This window comes from Procambarus clarkii, chromosome 43, assembly GCF_040958095.1.
Source record: "Procambarus clarkii isolate CNS0578487 chromosome 43, FALCON_Pclarkii_2.0, whole genome shotgun sequence".
Classification (NCBI taxonomy): domain Eukaryota; kingdom Metazoa; phylum Arthropoda; class Malacostraca; order Decapoda; family Cambaridae; genus Procambarus; species Procambarus clarkii.
Window position 1 is genome coordinate 35,795,667 of NC_091192.1, and position 21,280 is coordinate 35,816,946.

General features: G+C 49.2%; 1 protein-coding gene across 5 annotated transcripts in view; it reads left to right on the forward strand.

Annotated features, from left to right (window-relative positions):
- Positions 1 to 21,280, forward strand: part of LOC123755965 (axin-2) — a 179,635-nt gene that overhangs the window by 38,813 nt on the left and 119,542 nt on the right. For all 5 annotated transcript variants that reach the window (XM_045738964.2, XM_045738967.2, XM_045738966.2 and 2 more), the window contains one exon: positions 12,517 to 12,722. In XM_045738964.2, the coding sequence (XP_045594920.1) occupies positions 12,517 to 12,722 (206 nt within the window). The remainder of the gene's footprint in view (positions 1 to 12,516; positions 12,723 to 21,280) is intronic.

Consider the following 21,280-nt stretch of genomic DNA (forward strand, 5'->3'; position numbering starts at 1 on the left):
GTTCTCAACGCCGTCAGCGCCATGGCCGTACTCACTCGATTCCTTCCCGTACTGATGCATACCAGGCCTTGTTTGGTCCCACTTCGTGGGCCAAATACTTTGATCTCCTCCCTCTGGATTCTACACCTCCTGATGATTTCTCCCTCCATAGGCACCTTGTTGATTCAGTAGTTGCCTCTGTTACTTTCAACCCCACCCGTCTCGGTACACGTGTCATTGTTGCTCCTTTTCAGGATGCAGCCACCCACTTGGCTGCCTTATCCTGCCTTGGCGAGACCCCTGTTCGGGTCTCCAAGAACGCTCGGTTGAATGCCAGTGTTGGCACTATTCTCCTCATACCCCATGTTGCAACCGGTGTTAGGAATCTACAGGACTGTCATGAAGATATTCAGCATATCCTCGAAGCCCAGGGCCATTCTGTCCTCCAGGTAGACACATATTTACTTGTCTCCCTCGTGGTCGTCGCCGTCAGCTCCTTTGGGTTGTGAAGATTACCTTTGATGGTAGTACCCTTCCGCCCTCTGTCATTCTTGCTGTTGCCAGGTGCTCCGTCCAGGAGTACATTCCCTCTCCGGCTCTGTAATAAGTGCTGGAGGTTTGGGCATGGTGCCCTCCGCTGCTCCAGTACTGTCTCTCTCTGTCCCTTGTGTGGGGACGAAGGTCACTCTAAGTCGGAGTGCACTTCTTCCTGGGCTTACTGCCTCAGTTGTGGTAAGGTCCACCCTACCTTCTCCTGCGCGTGTGTACATTACAAACTTGAGGCAGCAGTCCTCGCCTTGAAGCACCAGGAACGTTTGTCTTTTCCTGAGGTGAGGCGCCAAGTTCGCCGTCTCCCCCCTTTCGCTGGTGTCTCTTATGCTCATGTGTTGCGCTCTTCCTCTCCTCAGCCTTCCCACCTTCCTCGGTCTCTCAACAGTTTCCAGGCCTTAGACCCAGACACGCCCACCGCCGCCTCCTCTGTTCCTTTAAGTTCTGTCCCAAGGGGTCCCTCTTATGGTTCTCTGTCTGGGGTTCCCCTTCTTTCTACCCAGTCTGTCTTGTCTCCTGTGTCTTCTTCCTCGTCTCTCTCCGATCCTCCTTCCCATCCTTCTCCTTCGTCTCTTCGCTCTCCACGCTTCCTGTCAGTGCAGGCTGATGTCCATCACTCTCCCAGCAGCCATCGTGTTGTTTGCTCTCGTTCTGCTTTTCCTGTTGAGACCCTTGAATCTGTTGCCCAGTACATTGTTGCTGGGATGCCTGTCTCTTTGAGTCAGAAGCGAAAACCTGGCTCCTCTCCTTTCTCCTCCCCAGCGAGTAAGAAGGCTTTGCTTTCTTCCTCACCCCCTATCTCTGAATCTCTCGCTCCATTCCCTCCCATTTCGGTGGTTGCTTCTCCTGTTCCTTCTATGGAGGTTTCTTTGGGGCCCCGCTTCCCTCTCGGTTGCTGCCCTTGCTGAGGTGCATTCCCTGGTTTCTGCCCCTCCTGCTGCTGTCCCTGACCCTCGGTTGTCCCCCCTCCTCCTTCTCTGGACCCTGCTCGTCCATCTCTGGTTGGTCCTCCCGCTCCCTTCCCTCCATCCTTGCTCACTTTACCCATGCCCCCTAACCCTGACTTCGCTGATCCTGATCCTGTGCTTCTTTAACGTGCTGTGTTTCTTTTTCCCCTTTGTTTCTTCATTGTCCTCTGTTGCTGTCCTTTCTCTTCTTGTCAATGTCTATTCTTCAATAGAATATTCGCGGATATTATGCCAATTTCCATGAGCGCCAACTTCTGATTTCGCTGTTTTCGCCCCTTTGTGTCTGTCTCCAGGAGCCGATGATTGGTGCTTGTCCTGGTCGCTTCCGTGGCTATTTCTTACTCCCCCCCCCCCACCCCTGGCTTTTGCTGGGGCCCGTTCCTCTTCTGCTCTCTTGATTCGTTCTGATGTTCCCTTCGTCCCCCTACTTTTTCCGTTTCCTCTCCAATGTTCTGCTGCACATGTCTTTGTGCGTAAATGGTGCACGGGTTGTTCCATTTACCTCCCCCCAAATGTCCCTCTTTCTCTTCCCGATCTTAAACACCTACTGGACTCCTTGCCGGAGCCTGTGCTCCTACTGGGCGATTTTTAATTGTCGACATACCCTCTGGGGTGATGTTCTGACAAACACCCGGGGTCGCCTTCTCGAACCGTTCATCCTCTCTTCTGAATTCTGGTGAGTTCACTCATTTGAACTCTCGGACTCGCACCCTTACCTGTCTTGATCTTACTCTCTGCTCGTCGTCTCTTTATTTGGATTTCACGTGGCGAGTTCTGGATGACCTACATGGCAGTGACCATTTTTTTTTTTTTGGCAGGGATATAGTGACCAAACCTTACTTATCCTATCCATGTTACCTTCTTCTCTTTTCACCATCCCCTCTCCTTCCGTAGGTAGCAGTTTGCTAAGGCAGATTGGAACCTGTTTACCCTCCGTGCTGCTCTCTCTGATCTCTTCGTTCTGCCTCTCCCTCGTACCCTCCTCCTTTTTCATGACACCATCTTCGACGCTGCCCTCCGCTCTATTCCTTGCTCTTCCTCTCGGGGATCATGGAAGTGCGTTCCCTGGTGGAATGTGGACTGTGCTCGGGCTGTCCAGTGTAAGCGTGCAGCCTGGAAGAGACACCGCTGCCGGCAGACGGCTGATTATTTTCTTTGGTTTTGGAAGGCGAGTGTGGTGGCCCGTAGGGCCATCCGTACAGCTAAGTGTGAGTGTTGGAAGTCTTAAGTTTCCATCATTACGTCAAAAACTCCTCTGCCGCTGATCTGGAAGTGTGTCTGCAAAATAGTGGGGAAGTTTGTCCCTGATGTCTCGCTGGTCCTTCACCTCCATGGTACGCTTGTGGCGGACCTGTTGCAGGTCGCGACTGAACGGGGTTCCCACTTTTCTTCTGTTAACTCTGGTTCTCATCTTCCTCAATCTTTCCTTCTTCATAAACCTGTCTTTGAATCTCGTTCTTTAGATTTTTGCACTCATCTCAGACTTCCCTATAACGATCCCTTCTCTCTCTGAACTTCAGTCTGCCCTGGCCCTCTGCGGTTCTACGGTGGCTGGCTCCGATGGCATTCATTATGAGATGCTTCGCCATCTCCCTCTGTGCACGTCTCGGTATTTACCGAGTCTGTATAATCGGGTCTGGGAGTCGTCGTCAGTCCCTGAGGACTGGCTCGATGCTGTTATTCTCCCTATTCGGAAACCAGGGTCTCTGGGGACATACCCCTAAGGACTTTTGCCCTATTGCCCTCACGAGTTGTGTCTGCAAACTCTTTGAATGCATGATCAACGTTTGTCTGATGTAGTTCTTTAGTTCTTAGAACACTATCACCACCTCTTCCCTTCTCAATTTGGTTTTCGCAAGTGTGGCAGCACGACAGATGTCTTGGTGAACTTGGAGGTCTATATTTGTACTGCTTTTGCTGTGAAGACCTCCGTTGTTACTGTCCTTTTTGACCTGGAAAAGGCTTACGACACCACTTGGTGGTATCATATTCTATCCCAACTTCATTCTTTTGGCCTTCGTGGTTATCTCCCTTTCTTTCTCCACAGCTTCCTCTCTCGTCGTTCCTTTCGGGTGAGACTTGGTACCACTCTCTCTCTGCCTCTTTTCAGCAATACGAGGGTGTACCCCAGGGTAGTGTTCTGAGCACTACTCTTTTTTCTGGTTGCCCTCAATGGTCTTTCCTCTCTTCCTTCTGGCGTCTTCTTCGCTCTATATGTCGATGATATTACCCTTTGCTGTCGCAGTGATGATTCGCCTCTCCTTCAACGGCGGCTTCAACTTGCGATTGATGCCATGTCGTCTTGGGCCACCGATCATGGCTTCAGTTTCTCTGCGTCTAAGACTTGTGCTATGACTTACTGGGAAGCGTGTTGTTCTTCATCCTTCTTTGTCGCTTTATGGTCGCTCCCTTGTGTACAAGGATTCCACTAAGCTTTTGGGGTTAATCTTTGACATGCGTTTGTCTTGGTCGCCCCATATCTCTTACCTCCGAGTTGAATGCTCTAAGGCCCTTACCCTCCTTCTGATAGTCCCATACTTCTTGGGGAGCGGATAGGCGCGCACTCCTCGCTAAATGCGATTATGGTTGCCCTGCTTACTCGTCTGCTTCTCATTCTACTCTTCGCCATCTTGATGCTTTGCACTATACTGGGTTGCGCCTCGGCTCTGGTGCCTTTCATTTGACTCTTGTCCTCAGCTTGTATGTTGACACTGGCTTCCTATCTCTCCAGGACCGCCATGATCGCTACTGTCTTTGTTATCTTGATGTGGTCCTTGCAACATCCTTCCTCTCGCCTCTGTCGTGCTTTAACTTTTATCCCTCCTGCGGTTCCTGTTCCTTTCCACCACCTCCCTCTTTCTGTCTGGTTATCTCTCTAACAGGATTCTCTTTCTGTTCGTATTTCTAATATTTCTCCTCGTGTTGTTCCTTCCTTGCCCTCGTGGAGAGTTCCCCTTTCAAAGTTTTGTACATCCTTAACCAACATCACTAAAGCTTTTACCCCCTCCTACAATTCTGAAACGCCTTTCCCTTGAGCACTTTTCTTCGCATTCCTGCTCGATTTATGTCTTCACCAATGGGTCTAAGTCTGCGGACGGTGTTGGCTACTCTGTTGTTTTTCCTGACCGCACTTACATGTGTCGCCTACCTCTGGAGACTAGCATCTTCCCAGCGGAACTTTATGCTATTCTCTATGCTCTTTGTCTCCTGCTTTCTCGTTGTCAATCTTCCTTTGTAGTTGTCGTTAACTCTCGGAGTGCCCTCATGGCTCTTGGGTCCTTTAATCTGGTACATTCAGTGGTTGTCGAGATTCAGCATTGGCTGTTTCTTATATCCAGTAAATGTAAGTCAGTTGAGTTTTACTGGGTTCCCAGCCATATTGGTGTCTTTAAATGAGCGTGCGGATGCTGCCTCTAGGGAAGCTGTCCGCTCTTGTCCCATCTCTCATAAAGGTATTCCTTATGCCGACTTTTACGAAGTTATTCATTCCTCCATCCTTACCCGTTGGCAGGATTGTTGGTCTTCTGTTACTGGTAACAAACTGCATACCCTTAATTAAGAGTAGTGTGTCCTCATGGCAGTCCTCCTATCACCGTAACCCGCGTTGGGGAAACGGCTCTGGCGAGGTTGCGTATTGGCCATACACCCTTAACTCATGGTCACTTAATGGAGCTCCACCCTGCTCCTTACTGCCCAAATTGCATTGTCCCTCTTACGGTCGTCCACATCCTTGTTGAATGTCCTGACTTCCAGGATGAGCATGCGTCTTGTTTTCCGACCGTCCCTCGCAAGTCGCTTGTCCCTCGATAGTATTCTTGGTGAATCGGATACTTTTGATATCGTTTGCCTTATGCGTTTCTGTTCTCGTATTGGCATCCTTGGTGATATTTAGTGCCCTCTGATTATTCCGCGCATTTGATGGTGCTACATAGCCTTCCCGGCTTGGTGCCTTCTTTTGTTAATTACTTGCTTATACTTTGAGCTTTAATCCTTTGGCATTGCAGAAATGTCACAAGTATGCAAAGTGGCCAAGGAATATAGGATGGCTTTATAAATCTGAAACGAAGTTGCAGCATAACAAATCTTTTGAAAGGAAAACTGTCAGAAAATTTGAAAGTTTTATGGATCTGTTATAATATGAGGGCAAAACAAATGAAGCATATAAATAACTCATAATGGTCCTCTGTGACACCAAGTAGTTTGAAGGTTCACTAATCTGTTAATTCTTCCTAAAGGTACACTTGCAGTTGGGGCAGTTAACAACATACTGTATTGATAATTCCATTACGTTTGTGTATAAGATTCCATCAATTTCGTTGCCTTTACTTCATATCGGCCCAATTAAAAACTCGTGTATAACTCAGGATACCTTTACTTAACATTTTTGTCACATTCACCAAATTTCAGATTATTGCAAACTAGAAATCACCAGCTTGTTGTATACCCAGATGGCAGGCCAGGCACAATGTGTCTATGTTAGTACTGCAGTTACAGAGTTGACACTGATCTAACGTTTGTAAATATAGTGCTGTGCTTAGGATGAGGGTATGAAGGAACCAACAGATTTTCAGTCTAATTTGTAAGCAAGTGGGTAAACTTGACAAAAATGTTTAATAACATTGTTATGTTATCTTGAGGTTATCTTGAGATGATTTCGGGGCTTTAGTGTTCCTGCGGCCCGGTCCTTGACCAGGCCTCCACCCCCAGGAAGCAGCTCGTGACAGCTGACTAACACCCAGGTACCTATTTTACTGCTAGGTAACAGGGGCATAGGGTGAAAGAAACTCTGCCCATGGTTTCTTGCCGGCGCCTGGGATCGAACCCAGGACCACAGGATCACAAATCCAGTGTGCTGTCCGCTCGGCCGACCGGCTCCCACAGCCTCATCGGCTATGAGTAAGAGTATTTTCCTTACTCTCTGTTATTTTATCCATCTCTGAATTTGAAATGTTAAGCAATAATAAATCTTTACTTGAACTCTTAACATGTTTTTTTAATCTTTGGGTTAGGAGTAATAAAGAACAATCTGTACTTTATTTTCATTTGGGGGGGGGGTTCATTTATTTATATTTCTATATTTTGTTTATTATACAGTACTGTATATTTCTTTACGGTACTATATTTACATTTCTGGGTCTCTGGAGAAGCCGAAAGGCTCCCCGGAGCTAACTGGGATGATATGAATGTATTAGACCCTGGCATCAGTCAGTGTACATGGAGTTCTAGGCTTACTGGGTACCACGAGCCAAAACCTGGGCCCCCTCAGAGGCACGAGGAGCAATGGCCTATTGAAACCTCTGTGTGATTTCTCTGTCTCCCGTGTGGAGACAGAGCCTAGATACTGCCGTTATCCCTTACATACTAAAGACAGTAGAGATAGCACCACTTCATAAAGGAGGAAATAAGGCAGAGGCAAAAATTACAGACTGATAGCACTAACATCACACATCATAAAAATCTTCTAAGAAGTAAGATCACAAAATACTTGGAATCACAGCATCTCCATAACCCTGGACAACATGGTTTCAGAACAGGGTGCTCTTGCCTGTCACAGTTGCTGGACCACTATGACATGACCTTAGATGTCATGGAAGACAAACAAAATGCTGATGTAATTTACACAGATTTTGCAAAAGCCTTCGACAAATGTGACCATGGTGTTATTGCACACAAAATTTATTCAAAAGGAATTACAGTACCAGAAAAATAGGCAGATGGATCTACAATTTTCTGATTAACAGAACCCAGTGTGTAATAGTCAGCAAAATAAAATCCGATTGATCAACTGTGAATAGCTCAGTCCCTCAGGGTACTGTGCTTGCTGCAGTACTTTTTCTCATCCTCATATTGGACATAGACAAGGACACAATTTATAGTACTGTATCATCCTTTGCAGATGACATTAGGATTTTTATGAGAGTAGACAACATAGTGGACATGGCAAACCTCCAATCAGATGTAAATCAGGTCTTTCTGTGGGCTACAGAAAATAGTATGGTGTTTAACGAAGATAAGTTCCAGCTGATGCGCTACGGAAAAAATTAAAATTGAAAAACGGAAACCACTTACAAAACAGTCAAATCGTAACATAGAATGAAAAGGCAATGTAAAGGATTTGGGTTTACTCATGTTGGAAGACCTTACCTTTAACCCTTAAACTGTGCATGGCGTATATATATACACCATGCCGGTTGAGTGCCTCTGGCTCCGGTTTTTGTTTCAGTTCTGTGCCTTGTGGTGTGGACTGTCTCTAACGGTGGGGTGTGAGCCAGGTGTGAGATTCCATGGTACTCGGGCTGCATGCGCCTAGGGCTCTCTCTATCCTAGGTGCCCTGTAAGTACTGCCCTTGGGGCTTGGGGCCACCTTCCACAAGTCACCTTGGGTTCTACCTCCACTGTGTCCTTTACTGCTCGGTACTGGGCCGCCCTTGGAGTTGGCTGTAGTTTTGTTGCCCTGGTTCGTCTCTGGATAGGTGGTAGTTTTCGTCACTGGTAGGGGCGCGGGGTGCCGCACAGCAAGTTTTCACCAACAACAGCGGCCGGCTCTGTTCCGCCTGTGTACGTTGTCCTCTTGCAGGGTTTTTCTTTTGTTATTTATTTTGCCTGGTGGGGGCCTGCCTTTGTGGTCCCCCTTTACTGTTCTAGGTGTTTTTATATAGATATTTTCTGTTGGTGGTACTCCCCGCTTGGCTCCCTTGAATGGACTCGTCCCGGGGGTTCAGCTTATAGACGTTTGTTTGGTAGACTTGGGCGCCGGTTCATGATACCCTACCTGAGCTTCCCTTAGCGTGTACCCAAGGCTAAGGGCCCTGGAAAACCCCACGGGGGCTCCGTGGTCCTATGGGTGTGTCCCCGGAGTCCCCCCTCGCGTCTTGCGAATTTGACGGTTGCTCTGTCCCCTTGTCTCAGGGTGACACTCACTGGTTGTGCCTCCGCCATGCTGCCTGTTGGGTCATTGTTTCTTATGACCCGGAGTCGTGCGATGGGTGTTATCGGTATGTGCTCTCGTTCACCCAGGCCACTAGTCATGACAATCGGGTGTTGGCTGCGGCAACGCTCTTGGTTGTTTGCGGCCCCGGATGCACCGAGGCTGCCCCGTTTTGGTTGTTGGGGTCCGGACTTGGGGGTGGGGGTCACTTCGTCTCTGGCTCCTTACGCCCCTCGTCCTTTCCCTTCTGTTCTGCACACTTCCTCCCTAGCTTCCGACCCTGAACCGTAGGCGGGTTTTGGGGTTGGAGTGGGGTCTGGTTGGGTTGAGACTAGGGCATTCTCTGGGAGTTTTCCTCTTCCGGGGTGGTGGCGGAGGCATTCGAATCAGTTCCTCCAGCCGTGCATATGGGTCTGACCGGTGGGCTCCCTTCCTTAGTGTTTGTTCGGCTGCCCCGGCTTTTCCTTGTCAAGCTGGGGCTTTGAGGGGTGCGGCTCGGCCCCGGGTCTTGCCGTTGAAGTTCTCGGGGTTGGGGAGGGGTTGCCTGGGGGGCCTCGGCCCAATTTGACCCTCTTGGATCTTTGTACCCTCGGTGAGGGGCTGGCGGTTCCTCAGAGTGGGGTTGTTCCTTTCCCCTCTGTGTTTATGTTGGTTTTGGGTCTACCCCTCCCTTGGTTCGGTTCTGTGTCCGTTTGGGTTCGTCGGTCCCATCGTTCCTGGGGGTGTGTTTCGTCCCCTTTTCCTTACCCTTTTCGTGCTTACGTCGTGATACTGTTCCCTTCATATCGGGGTCCCTGCGTGTCCCTTGATCAGGGGTATATTTTTGTCCATATGTACCTCAGTGTGTTTGTGCTTGCCTATCGTGGTTCTCGTTGGTTCGCGCGGCTCTTCGTACTTTCCAATATTATTGGAACGTCTGTTGACTTCCGATGTCGTTTCCCTCTGGTCCTTTGTCGGCCTCGTTGGTTCCCATCCGTCCTGTCTTTTTTTGTTTCGGTTTCGCCTTGTTTTGTTTTCACGTTGTCTCTCCTTCCAGTTTCAACGTTTCTCGTCTTCGTTACGTGCACCTTCCTGGTGTTTGTACGATGTGTGTGTGTGTACAATGTGTCTGTACGTTATGTGTATGTATGATATGTGTGTCCGCCTGGTATACGAGCCATGCCACCCGGTACATGGGTGGTGCGTTTCGTACCTCATGCGCTGGGGCCGGGGTGCTCGTGTGTTCCGTGTCGTTTCTCGCGGTTTTCTACGGCTTCTTGCTTGTTTTCTCCCCCAGTTGTAGCCCTCTAGATGCTGGGGGTGTTCTGGATTTTATATATGGGGTGGGGGGGGGGGTCATTTCGCTTCCGGGTGTTGGGTAGCTCGGAGTGGTGCCTCCTTCCCTTCTGTACTCAAATTCTGCTGGGCGCGTGCCTCTGGACGTATTTCACATAGACTTCCAATTTTATTCTGGTAACCAAGCATACTACGACCTCTAGTATGCATGGCTTTTGAGCGCACCACTAGTGATGCTCCTGGTATGTTACTTGGCTCGATTGTGTTGTGGCACAGTCGTGTCTGCTCTGCAGGTGAGATTGTCATGTCTGGTGCCTCGGTCAGCAGGTACTGGTTCTCGACTTTTGGTGGGGTGTTTGCCTAGTTGTGCTTGCGGGGGTTGAGCTCTGGCTCTTTGGCCCCACCTCTCTCCTGTTGGTCGACGGTTGTGCAGTTTCCAGTGTATTGCAGAATCTGCAGGCGGCGGCTTCCAGTTGTCGTCCCATGTCGGACTTGTTGGTTCTCCAGGGGGGCCCACGGGGGGGGGGGGGGGGGGAGTCTCCATGGAAAGGTCGTTCCAGGGCTCAAGGTTCCTCCAGTCGTGGTTGACACGGTGATCGCTCTGTGCGGGAGTTGGGTTCTTGTAAGGGCCATCGGCCCTTTGACGGTTCGTCCCATTGACAGGGCGATGGGGAAGAGGCTCGCTCTGTTTGCTCATGCCTGCTCCCACAATTTGTGGGCCTTTTGGGTTGTTTCGTGCGGCCTGCATTAGCGATGGGTGGCCCCTCCTCCTTTGGGAGGTTCGGGGCTGGCGGTACAGGCCTCTCCTCCTGCACTCTGTCAGGTCATTTCGGAGTGGGTTTGCTTGGGCGGGGTCGAAACAACCTCATTCCTCTGTTGGATTTCCCGCCTGTTTCCGGTTCCTAATTGGGACTGCACGGACCTCAGGTTCATTCTAGACTTGTTCCGTCTCAACCAGTGGGTTTATTGCCCCTACTTTTGGATGATTATTCTGTTCTCGGTTTGTCTTTTTTTGGAGCCGGGCGCTTGGATGGTGTCCCTGGACTGCTGGGGCGCTTATTGGCACATCCGATTCATCCGGGGTTCAGGGACTGGTTCGATTTTGTTGTGGGGCATCAGGGTTTCCGCTTTCATTGCCTGCCATTCAACTTGAATCTGGTACCTTCCATTTTCACACACTGAACACAGGTCGTGGTGGTCCGTCTGCGTCTTTTTAGGGATTTGGGTTCTGGCCTACCTCGACGACTGGCTGGTGTGGGCTTCCAGCTGGCCCGCGTGTCTGCTCGCCAGGGATTTGGTTCTTTCCCAGCTTGCCGGGTTCGGGTTCCTGGTGAACTGGAGGAAGTCCCATCTGGTTCCCACTCAGGTTTGGTCTTGGCTGGGTCTTATGTGGGACTCTTGGACCGCTTCTTTGTCTCTCCCTCCGGAGGCTCTGCTTCGGCTACAGTCCAGCCTTTGCCTGTTTCTGGGGGGGCTCCTGGGTTTCTGGGGGCTCCTGGGTTTCTGGGGATTCCAGGTTGCTTGAGGGTTTGTGCGGGAACCTGAACTTTGCCATGATGGTTTACTAGATGCGTTGGGTTTGGCTTCGTCAGCTGTTCTGGTTCATTTCGTGATGTCTCTTCTGCTTCTCTCGCGCGATCGCTGGGTTCGGCCCCATGGGGCCGTGCATCGGTTGTTTGTCGTCGGCTTCCTCTTCAGGTTTTTCAGGGTTCAGTGCCTTGGCGCCTGCCCAAACCTGCCTTGATGTGTTCACGGATGCGTCGTCTCTTGGCTCGGGCTTTGTGACCTGTACTCACAAGGCCGGCCTGGCTTGGTGGGGGTCTGCCCTTCCGTCGGGCCCACAGCATGGCGTGGGAGTTTGCGGCGGTGTGGATGTCGATTCGGAGGGTTTGGGTCACTCGTGGATCGACCATCAGGCTCCATTCGGACTGCTCCATTGGACCTGGAGTTCATCGGTCATTAGCAGACGATCAGGCTCCATTCGGACTGCTACGTTGGACCTGGACTCCAATGGTCGATGGCAGACATAGAATGCTTCCAACCACATGGTTTTCTATAGGCCATTGCTATCCACAATGTAAAATCCAAAATTCACTCAGTAAAACATCTAAACTATTGGGACCGACTAAAATGCCTAAATCTCTATTCTCTTGAGTGCAGGCGGGAGGGAGAGATTAATAATTTACACGTGGAAAAATAGAGGGAGCTGATCCTAAACCTGCACACAGAAATAACACCATATGAGACTAGGAGGCAAGGCAGGATGTGCAGAATACCCCTCGTTGAAGATCAGAGGTGCAACAGGTACTCTTGAGCAGAAAACTTTATCTACGTCAGAGGCCCGAGACTGTTCAACACCCTTCCACTACACATAAGAGGAATAACTGGCCGACCCCACACAGTGTTCGAGAGAACTTGATAAACACCTCCTAAGGATACCTGATTAACCAGGCTATGACTCATACGTCAGGCTGCGAGCAGCCTCATCCAACAACCTGGTTGACCAGTCCAGCAACAAGGAGGCTTGGGCAATGACCAGGTCGCGGGGACGCTAAGGCCTGAAACCAACACAAGGTAACCCACAAGGTAAGGTGCTCGTGCCTCTCTGAGGGGTCCAGGTTCTGGTTCGTGGTCCCCTGTAGGCCTAGAACTCGATGTGCATTGATTGATGCTAGGGTCTAATAGATTCATATCAGCTCGGTTAGCTCTGAGGAGCCTCTGCTTCTCACCCAGAAAATGGCGTTTCATTACATTCAATGCTTGTTTTTTGTCGTGAGAATAGATAGGATATATTATATCTTAAAAAATGGTCAACAGTGATGGGGACGATGCAGGTGGAGACGAAAGCTGTGGGAGGCCAAACCCACGGCCACCCGTTCCAGGTGGGGAAGATGTGCCGCGGACTCATCACTACCATCACCCACAGTTCGGGGAGTCGGGAAAGGACCCCCCAGGAGACTGGGGAAAACCTTCCCATTGCCTCTTGCCTTATGCCTCACATCACCCCTACTCACATTTTCAAGGTGAGATTATAGTAGAATATTTATTCCTAGTCACTTCACTAACAGTTTGTTTCTATTTGCTAGAAGAATTCTTTTTACTACTTTATAGTTATAGTAACCAATGTATTGCTGTATACTCACCGAGGGCTTGAAAAGTAAATGCCACCAAACACACAATGGTGGCTCAAAGGATAATTAATAAGGTAATCCTAGAGGATTTAACTGAATCATCTAGGGATCCTGATGAGGGGAGGCTAGACCTGCATATTTCAGTCTTGATCTCGCAAAAGTCATGAACGGTTTCTTTAATATTTCATCATCTTTTTATTTAAGTGATTCTGAAGTTGGAAGTTGTAGCATACTCTCCTCACACAATGTTCTTTATGTGGTCCTAAGGTGTTGGTTTTCTATCCAGGATCACCCATAGATCTCTCCTTATCAGAAGTCTTTTAATGCTTTTCTGTGGAGAGCCCCTTTGTCTCCCCGTAGCTATACCGGGCTGATGTGTATATATTAATCTGTGGCAACAGTCAATGGAAGGAGTTCTTGGCCTACCGGGGACCAGAGCCAGAACCTGGCCCCCTCAAGAGAGGCACAAGGAGCAATGGCCTAAAGACACCCCCGTGGAATTGGAAGCAGTCTTTGTCTGCCATCTACCAGGTCAGGCACCCAGAAAGGTAGGAATTCCAAAACAAACTACTGCTGATCAAATAAATTGCAAACTGAAAGCCAAATTAGCAACAGAACTCCCCAGTCAAAACCAAAGAAACAAGTATGATGTCGCCACATGCCCCCATCTGCGCAGCCCTTCCCCCTTCTTTGGGAGGGGGCTGGGGGGTCCCAGACCTCCACACCAGCAGCTCTCTTCAGTTTAAGAGACTGTTGTGTTGGTGATGGTTGATCGCTCTGGCTCCACTCTTTGCACAGTGCTGCAGTTGCTCTGTTTTGGAGGTGTGTGAGCCAGACGTAACACAAGAGTACTGGGGCTGCATGCACCTAGGGCTGCCTTCCCTAGGTGACCTGTAAGTACTGCCTTTGCGGCTTTAAGGTTTACCTTCCACGGTTTAGGGTTTTAGGGTTTAGGGTTGCCCGCCCTTGGAGGTTCAGCTGGGGTGGTTCTTACTCCTGTTTTCGCTTGGGTTAGGAGGTAGTTTCGTCGCTGACTGGGGTGCAAGGTTTTGTGCAGCTGTCTGATATACGCATAGCGACCGGTTCTGTTCTCCAGGAGACGTTGTGCTTTTGCGGGGGTTGTTCTTTTGTTTTTGTTTTGTTTTGCCTGGCAGGGGTCTGCCAGGTGTGGCAGTAGGACCACTGGTAGGTTTTTGGTGGCCCTCCACTAGGTCCCCGTGCTTGCACACATCACAGGGGTTCAGCTTTTAGATTGTTTGCTTGGTAGCTCTGGGATAACCGGTTAGCAGTACCTCGCCTGGGCTTCCCTTAGCAGTCAGCCTAAGGGCCCTGGAAACCCCCATTGGGGCTCAGTGGTCCAATGTAGGAGACCTCTGAGTTCCATCTCGCCTTGTGCGAGTTTGTAGGTTGCTCTGTCCCCCTGTTTTGGGGTGACATTCACCGTTTGCCTCTGCCTTGCTGCTTGTTGGGGTCAGTGACATCTATGACCCCGGAGTCCTGCGAGTGGTGTTCTTTGCTTGTACTCCACCTCACCCAGTCCACTGAGACTGATATTTGGGTGCAGGCAGCTTTAACATTGCATGCAAGGTTTAAGTTGCAGCAACGTGCGAGGTTGGTTGTCAGTTCAGATGCCTCGCAGCTGCCCTGCTGAATTATACTGGTAGTGAGACTCGGGTGGCTTCGGGGATTGCCCCTTCCGAATTGGCGGCGGAGGCATTCGAGCCTGGTCCTTCTGCTGGAGCTTTTGGGCCACGCCAGCGGGCCCCCTTCATCCCTGCTTTTCTGGTGGACTCTGCTTTTTCTCCACAGGCAGAGGGTTAGAAGGACGGCTTGGCCCCGGGTCGTGACGTGGAGGATTCTGGGGCTGGGGAGGAGTTGACTTGGAGGGGGGGCCTGAGCCCTACTTGTCCCTGCTTGGGGGTTTGGCACCCTCGGCACAGAGCGTGTTGTTACAGGGGAAGGGGTTTTCCTTTCCCCCTCCCTGTACGATTTTGTTAAGAGTTCAACTCCTCCCCGGGTTCGGGTCCGAGTTCCCTTGGGTTCTTCGGTTCCCTCCTGGAGGTTTTTGGCCTCCCACATCCCACTGAGAAAGGTGTGGGAGGCCCCTTGCGGCTTGCCTCCTGCGAGATCTGGATTACGCCTTGATGATGAAGCCTTCTTTTTGAGTTTGGCTCCTCTTTTTCGGTGCGTTACAAGGAGCCGGATCTTTCTGGCTGGCAGACTGCTTTTTTTTCTTTGGGGGGGGGGGGCTTGGCATTCATCCTGTTGGAATGCACACTTGAATGGCAAGAATTGCCCATGGTCGTTCAGGTTTTCCTGGGGGCGAGTTGGAGCACCTCAAGGTGTGCTAGTTCACTCCCGTCCTTCCTTATGATGTCAGCCAGGTGCGACTTCACGTACAGGTTCTCTCCCTTTCGGCATCCCTGGTGGCCGTGGATTTGTGCGCCCGTGGGCACTTGGCTTCGGTCTTGCACTTCTTTTCCCTGCTGAAGCTGTCTTCGGACTGTCTCGTGCTGGGTGTGGAGGAGCTGGGTTCCTGGCCAAGGTTCAGGGTTGCTTGCTTCGGCAACTCTGGCACCGGCTGCTTTGGTGAAGTTGTATGCGCCGTTTGAGGGAGGCGATGTCTGTTGTTCGCTTCTTGCCTCGCATGCTGACAGGCGGTGCTCGTCCAATTTTGGAATCGTCTTGGGCCCTGGCTCCTAGATTTTCATTGCCTTTTTGTCCATTGCTGTTTGCAAAGTCTGCGGTGGTGCTTTTTATGCAGACGGCTTCGTCTAGTTGACGTCCTTTGTCGGACTTGTAGGTTCTCCAGGAGGGGGGGTGGCATGGAGGTCCTGCCCGGAAGGGTCATGCCAGGTCTCTGGGTTCCTTCGGTCGTTGTAAGCCAGTAGTGCCAGATTTGGGGCCGGTACCTCCTCTGGAGCTGTCGGCGTCTGGTCGGTGCAGTAATCGCTCTTAGCGTCGGTTGGGCTCTAGTAGGGGTCGTTGGCTTTTGCGGGTTGCCCCGTTGACAGGGTGATGGGGGGGGGGAGGCTCGCGCTGTTTGCTCTCGCCTGGTCCCACGATTTGTGGGCATTTCGGGTTGTTTCTTCCAACCTGTGGCGGCGTTGGGTCGCTCCTCCTCCTTCGCGGGGATCGGGCTGGCAGGGCAGGCCTCTTCTCCTGTGCTCTGTCATGTCATTCGGGAGTACTCACCTAGCTGTACTCACCTAGTTGTGCTTGCGGGGGTTGAGCTTTGGCTCTTTGGTCTCGCCTCTCAACCGTCAATCAACAGGTGCACAGGTTCCTGAGCCTATTGGGCTCTTATCATATCTACACTTGAAACTGTGTATGGAGTCAGCCTCCACCACATTACTTCCTAATGCATTCCATTTGTCAACCACTCTGACACTAAAAAAGTTCTTTCTAATGGGAGTGGGTTCGCTTGGGTGTGGTCAGAACGACAACGTCCCTCAGGTGGGTTTCCCATCTATTTTCAGTTCTGAAACGGGACTGTGCAGATCTGTGATTCATACTGAACTTGTCTCGTCTGAATCCCTGGGACTTTTGCCCCTCCTTTCGGATGACCACTCTGTCTCAGGTCTGGCTTCTTTTAGCGCTGGGTGCCTGGATGGTGTATCTGGACCTCCGGTTCATTGCTTGAACCGCAGGGGTTTGTCACTTCTGCTCCGTTCCGCAAGCTTTCTCGGCGTTGTTTCACCTCCAGCCTGCTCATGCGCCGCCTGAGCTGTTCTTGTTGTTGGACCTGGTGCTCTCTTTTCTCTCTTCTACTCGGTTTGTGGTGGGCCCCCCTCGGTTCAGGACTGTTTTTTTCTAAGACACTTTTCTTGTGGGCATTGGCCTCTGGGGGTCGGGTCGGGGAGCTTCATGGTGGTCTTTTCATTCATTTGCAGTCTTCTCCTTCTTTTCTGGTGAAGAATCAGTCTGCTGCTTTCTGAGGGGGTCCTTGGATTGTTGATGCTTGGATGGTTCGGCCAGGGGTGCATCATGTTTTGTGTACAGTTGCTGCTCTTCGCAGGTATTTGCGCTCCACGGCCTCCGTGGCAGGGGACATGCTTTAGGTGGACCCGGTTTACCTTCTTCCCTGTTCCAAGGCGTGGTTCTCCCAGGTTGTCTGCAGGATTAATCGGTCCAGCCAGCTTACAGTCTATCCCTGTGCCTACGACGTTCGTAAGTTTGCGGCTTTGGCTGCTGTTTTGGGGAATATGTCCTGGGCTGACATTCGGGCATGGGGTTTTGGGAGGTCGAACAGGTTCCTGGCTGCACGGTATCTTGTTAATGTTCCTGGGCCTGCTCGGGCGTGTGTAGCCTTGGGTCGCTGGTTGCAGCCATTTGTCTCGACTTCAAGTTGAGAAGCGAGTGACGACTACCTCCCAGGTAAGTCCCTCTTTTTCTTTATCTTTGGTTAGGTAGCTCCGGGGAGCCGAAGGGGCTCTCCACAGAAAACCAGCGTTGAATGTAATGAAACGCCATTTTCTGGGTGAGTCCCGGAGGCTCCCTGGCATTCCTCCCTCCCCGTCGGCGTTTTTTCGCGTTTTTTTTATACTTAGCCTCTGAACTGAAGAGAGTTGCCGGCGTAGAGGTCTGGGACCCCCCGTCCCCCTCCCGGGAGGGGGGGGGGGCTGCGCAGACGGATGCGCGGTGTTTGTGTTGACGTCATACTTGTTTCCTTGGTTTTGATTGGGGAGTTCTGTTGCTAGTTCGGCTTTCGGTTTTCAGTTTATTTGATCAGCAGTACTGTAACCCCGCAATTATCCGGGATTCAAACATCCGGAAAACGCCCTTATATGGCCAAAATCGTGATCGGATAAAGTTATCACAATATCCGGCCAAAATGGCCACAGGAACCGGATAAAAGCTGGTTTGGCCGGATGAATATTCGGCCATACCGTATTAATCCCGTCTGTGGCTCTAGAAGCATGGTGGAGGAGGCGGTGGGGTGGGTGGGTGGTGTTGGGAGGGTGGGAGGCGTGCGTCAGGAGGGACCACCTGGGTACTGGAATTACCATTAATTTTAGAATACTTAATCATAGCCAAAAACAAATGAAATAAGTACTAGTAATTATGTAATAACAAATAAATGTTTCCTAAAAGTAATGTGCACAGGCTGAAGTTTCCTTAAAAAATATTGAGTTTTTTTTCCTCCTGGCGGCCTACGTAACGTGCTATAGCTGCCCCACCCCAAGTGGACCCGTCCCTCGTGTTATACACAGTGCTGCGCCATTAGTGAAATATTTTTTTAAATAATTTTTTTATTTTCATAGTAACTTTGAACATTTTTGGCCAAGATTATGTCTGGTAGCAGCATCAATCGTTCTGGAGGTGTTAAGAGGAAGAAGGTTGTCCTAGCAATTAAAGACAAGTTATGTGTTGTTCAGCCAGTGAGGCGTCACAGGCAGCCAAATGCCTTCAACGAGCGAGGTGCCACAGGCAAGCCAAGCGCCTTCAACAAGTGAGGCGCAAGCAAGCGCCTTTAACAAATGAGGCGTCACAGGCAAGCCAAGCGCCTTCAAGTGAGGGCATGCAAGCGCTTCAACAAGTGAGGCGCATGCAAGTGCCTTCAATAAGTGAGGCCTCATAGGCAACCCAAATGCCTTCAACCAGTGAGGCTTCAGCAGCTGGCAGTCAAAACTAACATTGCTTAATGAACTGTACAGTAATTTTAAGTGTTAATTTTAGTGTTGTATTAGTATAGATTACGTAAATTGTTAAGAATTCTTAACTTCAAAATGTGTGGCATCAATCAAGAAGACGAACACCAACAAGGTAAGTTGAGGTTTCTAGTTGAATATTTAATAATTATATGTGGCAAGGCAATTCAAATTATGTTGTTTGTAGTATAAAAGTAGTTGGAAATTGTCACTTTTGGACTCGTAGGTGAAAAAGTACCATTATCCGAAAAATGTGATAATCCGGCTGGGGGTCCTTCCCATATAGTCCGGATGATCGAGTGGAGACAGTAGTTTGTTTTGGAATTCCTACCTTTCTGGGTGCTTGACCTGGTAGATGGCAGACAAAGACTGCTTCCAGTTCCACGGGGGTGTCTTTAGGCCATTGCTCCTCGTGCCTCTCTTGAGGGGGGCCAGGTTCTGGCTCTGGTCCCCTGTAGGCCTAGAACTCCTTCGACTGACTGTTGCCACGGTCTAATATATACACATCAGCCCAGTATAGCTCCGGGAGCCTCCGTGTCTCACCCAGAAAATGGCGCTTCATTTCATTCAGTGCTGGTTTTTTCACATAATTTGTAGATTGTGCATGGCCTATTTTCTCCTATTCCACATTCCATAAGATGGCATTTATTCACATTGAATTCTGTTTGCCAAATGGTGCTCCCCACACTTACTTTATCCAGGTAATCTTGAAGGGCTTGACAATCGTCAAAGTTTCTTATCTTTCTTAGTAGCTTGGCATCGTCAGCAAACATATTCATGTAGTTTAATATTCCTTCTGGTAGATCATTTATTTAGATAATGCAGCCCATCCTCATAAACAAACGCCAAAGTCCATTCCGTACACCCGCCAAACCCCCCGTTTATGAATGAAAAACGTTTTACAAACGACTCATAACTTATGATGTCCGAACACTTCTGGAACTGGTGCTTTGCTGGCAGTTTTTGTTTGAACCACAATGCTGTAAATGCTTCACCCCACGTACTACAAATACAAATAGTCACCAACATAGCCTAAACACCTAACCTAACCAGTGACTAAATATGCACAATATACTAATATATAACATTAATTTATATATGAAAAATTCCTGTTTTGAATGAACAGCGTGTTAAAATTGATGAATGCGTCTCTAGGATTGACAACTGGATGGAACGGACTTTCTCTGAAAATGGGTTGAGATTACAAACATTACTGGTACAAGAACTGAACCCTATGGTACTCTGTTAGAAACACTTCTGCAGATTGATTCATTGCCTTTGATCACTGCCCACATCTTTCTGGCAGTTATAAGAGCTTTTCATCATGTCTGCAGTCTGCCTGTCACCCCTATAGCATGTTCCATTTGTTTTTTCTGTGCGCATGTGTGTATTTTCCTATTTGTGCCTGCAGGATCGAACATTGGCTCTTGGATCCCACCTTTCTGGCCGCCAGTTGTTTTAAAGCAATAACTCTTGTCCTATTTCCTTATCATATCTACAGTGTAGTTTTAAAATTATGAATAGAGTTTGCTTCCACAACCTGCTCCTTTTGTTCATTCCATTTTCCCACTACTCTCATGCTAAAAGAAAACTTTCCAACATCTTTATGACTCATCTGAGTTTCCAGCTTCAACCCATATCCCCTCGTTCTGTTGGTATTCAGTGTGAACATTTTGTTATTTCCTCTCTGTTAATTCCCCTAAGTATTTTATATGTTTCTATCATATCTTACCTATCCCTCCTTTTTTCTAGTGTCATCAGGTTCAGTTCCTTCAGTCACTCTTCATACCCCATCCCTCGCAACTCTGGGACAAGGCTTATTACAAACTTCTGAATCTTTTCCAGTTTCCTTATACTTTAGGTGGGCTCCATGATAGGGCAGCATTCTTTAATACTGGTCTCACGTTGGCAGTGTAAAGTGCTCTAAATGCCTCTTTACTTAGGTCTGAATGACATTCTAACTTTTGCTAGCATAGAGTACGCTGCTGCCGTTATTTGATTTACAGTATATGTGCCTCAGGAGTTAGATTTGGTGTTAGTCCCTTCCCAGGGCTCTTTCTCGAATTGTTACCAGTAGGTAGTTTCCTTTTAATTATGTACTGTCAATTTGGCCACCTGTCACCTAGTCTCATTTCCATAACTTTACACTTATTCATGTTGAACTCTAGTAGCCATTTCTATGACCATCTCTGCAACTTGTTCTAGTCCTTAGAGGATCCTACAATCCTCACCTGTCACAACTTGTCTCATTAATTTTGCATCATCTGCAAACATTGATATACAGGTATAGGACGTGACTCCTGTAGACATGTCGTTTATGTATATTAGAAATAAAACTGGTCCCTGCACTGATCCTTGAGGTACTTTACTTACTACTGTTCGCCAGTCTGACTTCTCTCCCCTTGCTGTTACTCTCTGGCTTCTGCCTTTTGCTTCTTCTTACCCATGTTAGGTCCCTTCCGGTTACTCCCAGCTACTTCTCAAGTTTGATCAACAGTCTCCTGTGCAGTACTCTGTCAAAGGCTTTTTGGCAGTTTAGAAATATGCAGTCTGTCTGTCCTGCCCTGTCCTGCCCTGTCCTGCCCTATTCGTGTTACTTTATCATAGAATTCCATAAGGTTTGTTAGGTATGGTTTTCCTTTCCTGAATCTATGTTGTTGTTTGTTTATATACCTAATTTTCACTTTAACAATTTCATGTTTTGGGCAAGAGAGCGCTGCGCTACCCCAAGGTGGACCTCGCATTCCACGGGAGCGCGCGGTAATACTGAAAAGTGTATAAATTACTCTTTTCAACTTT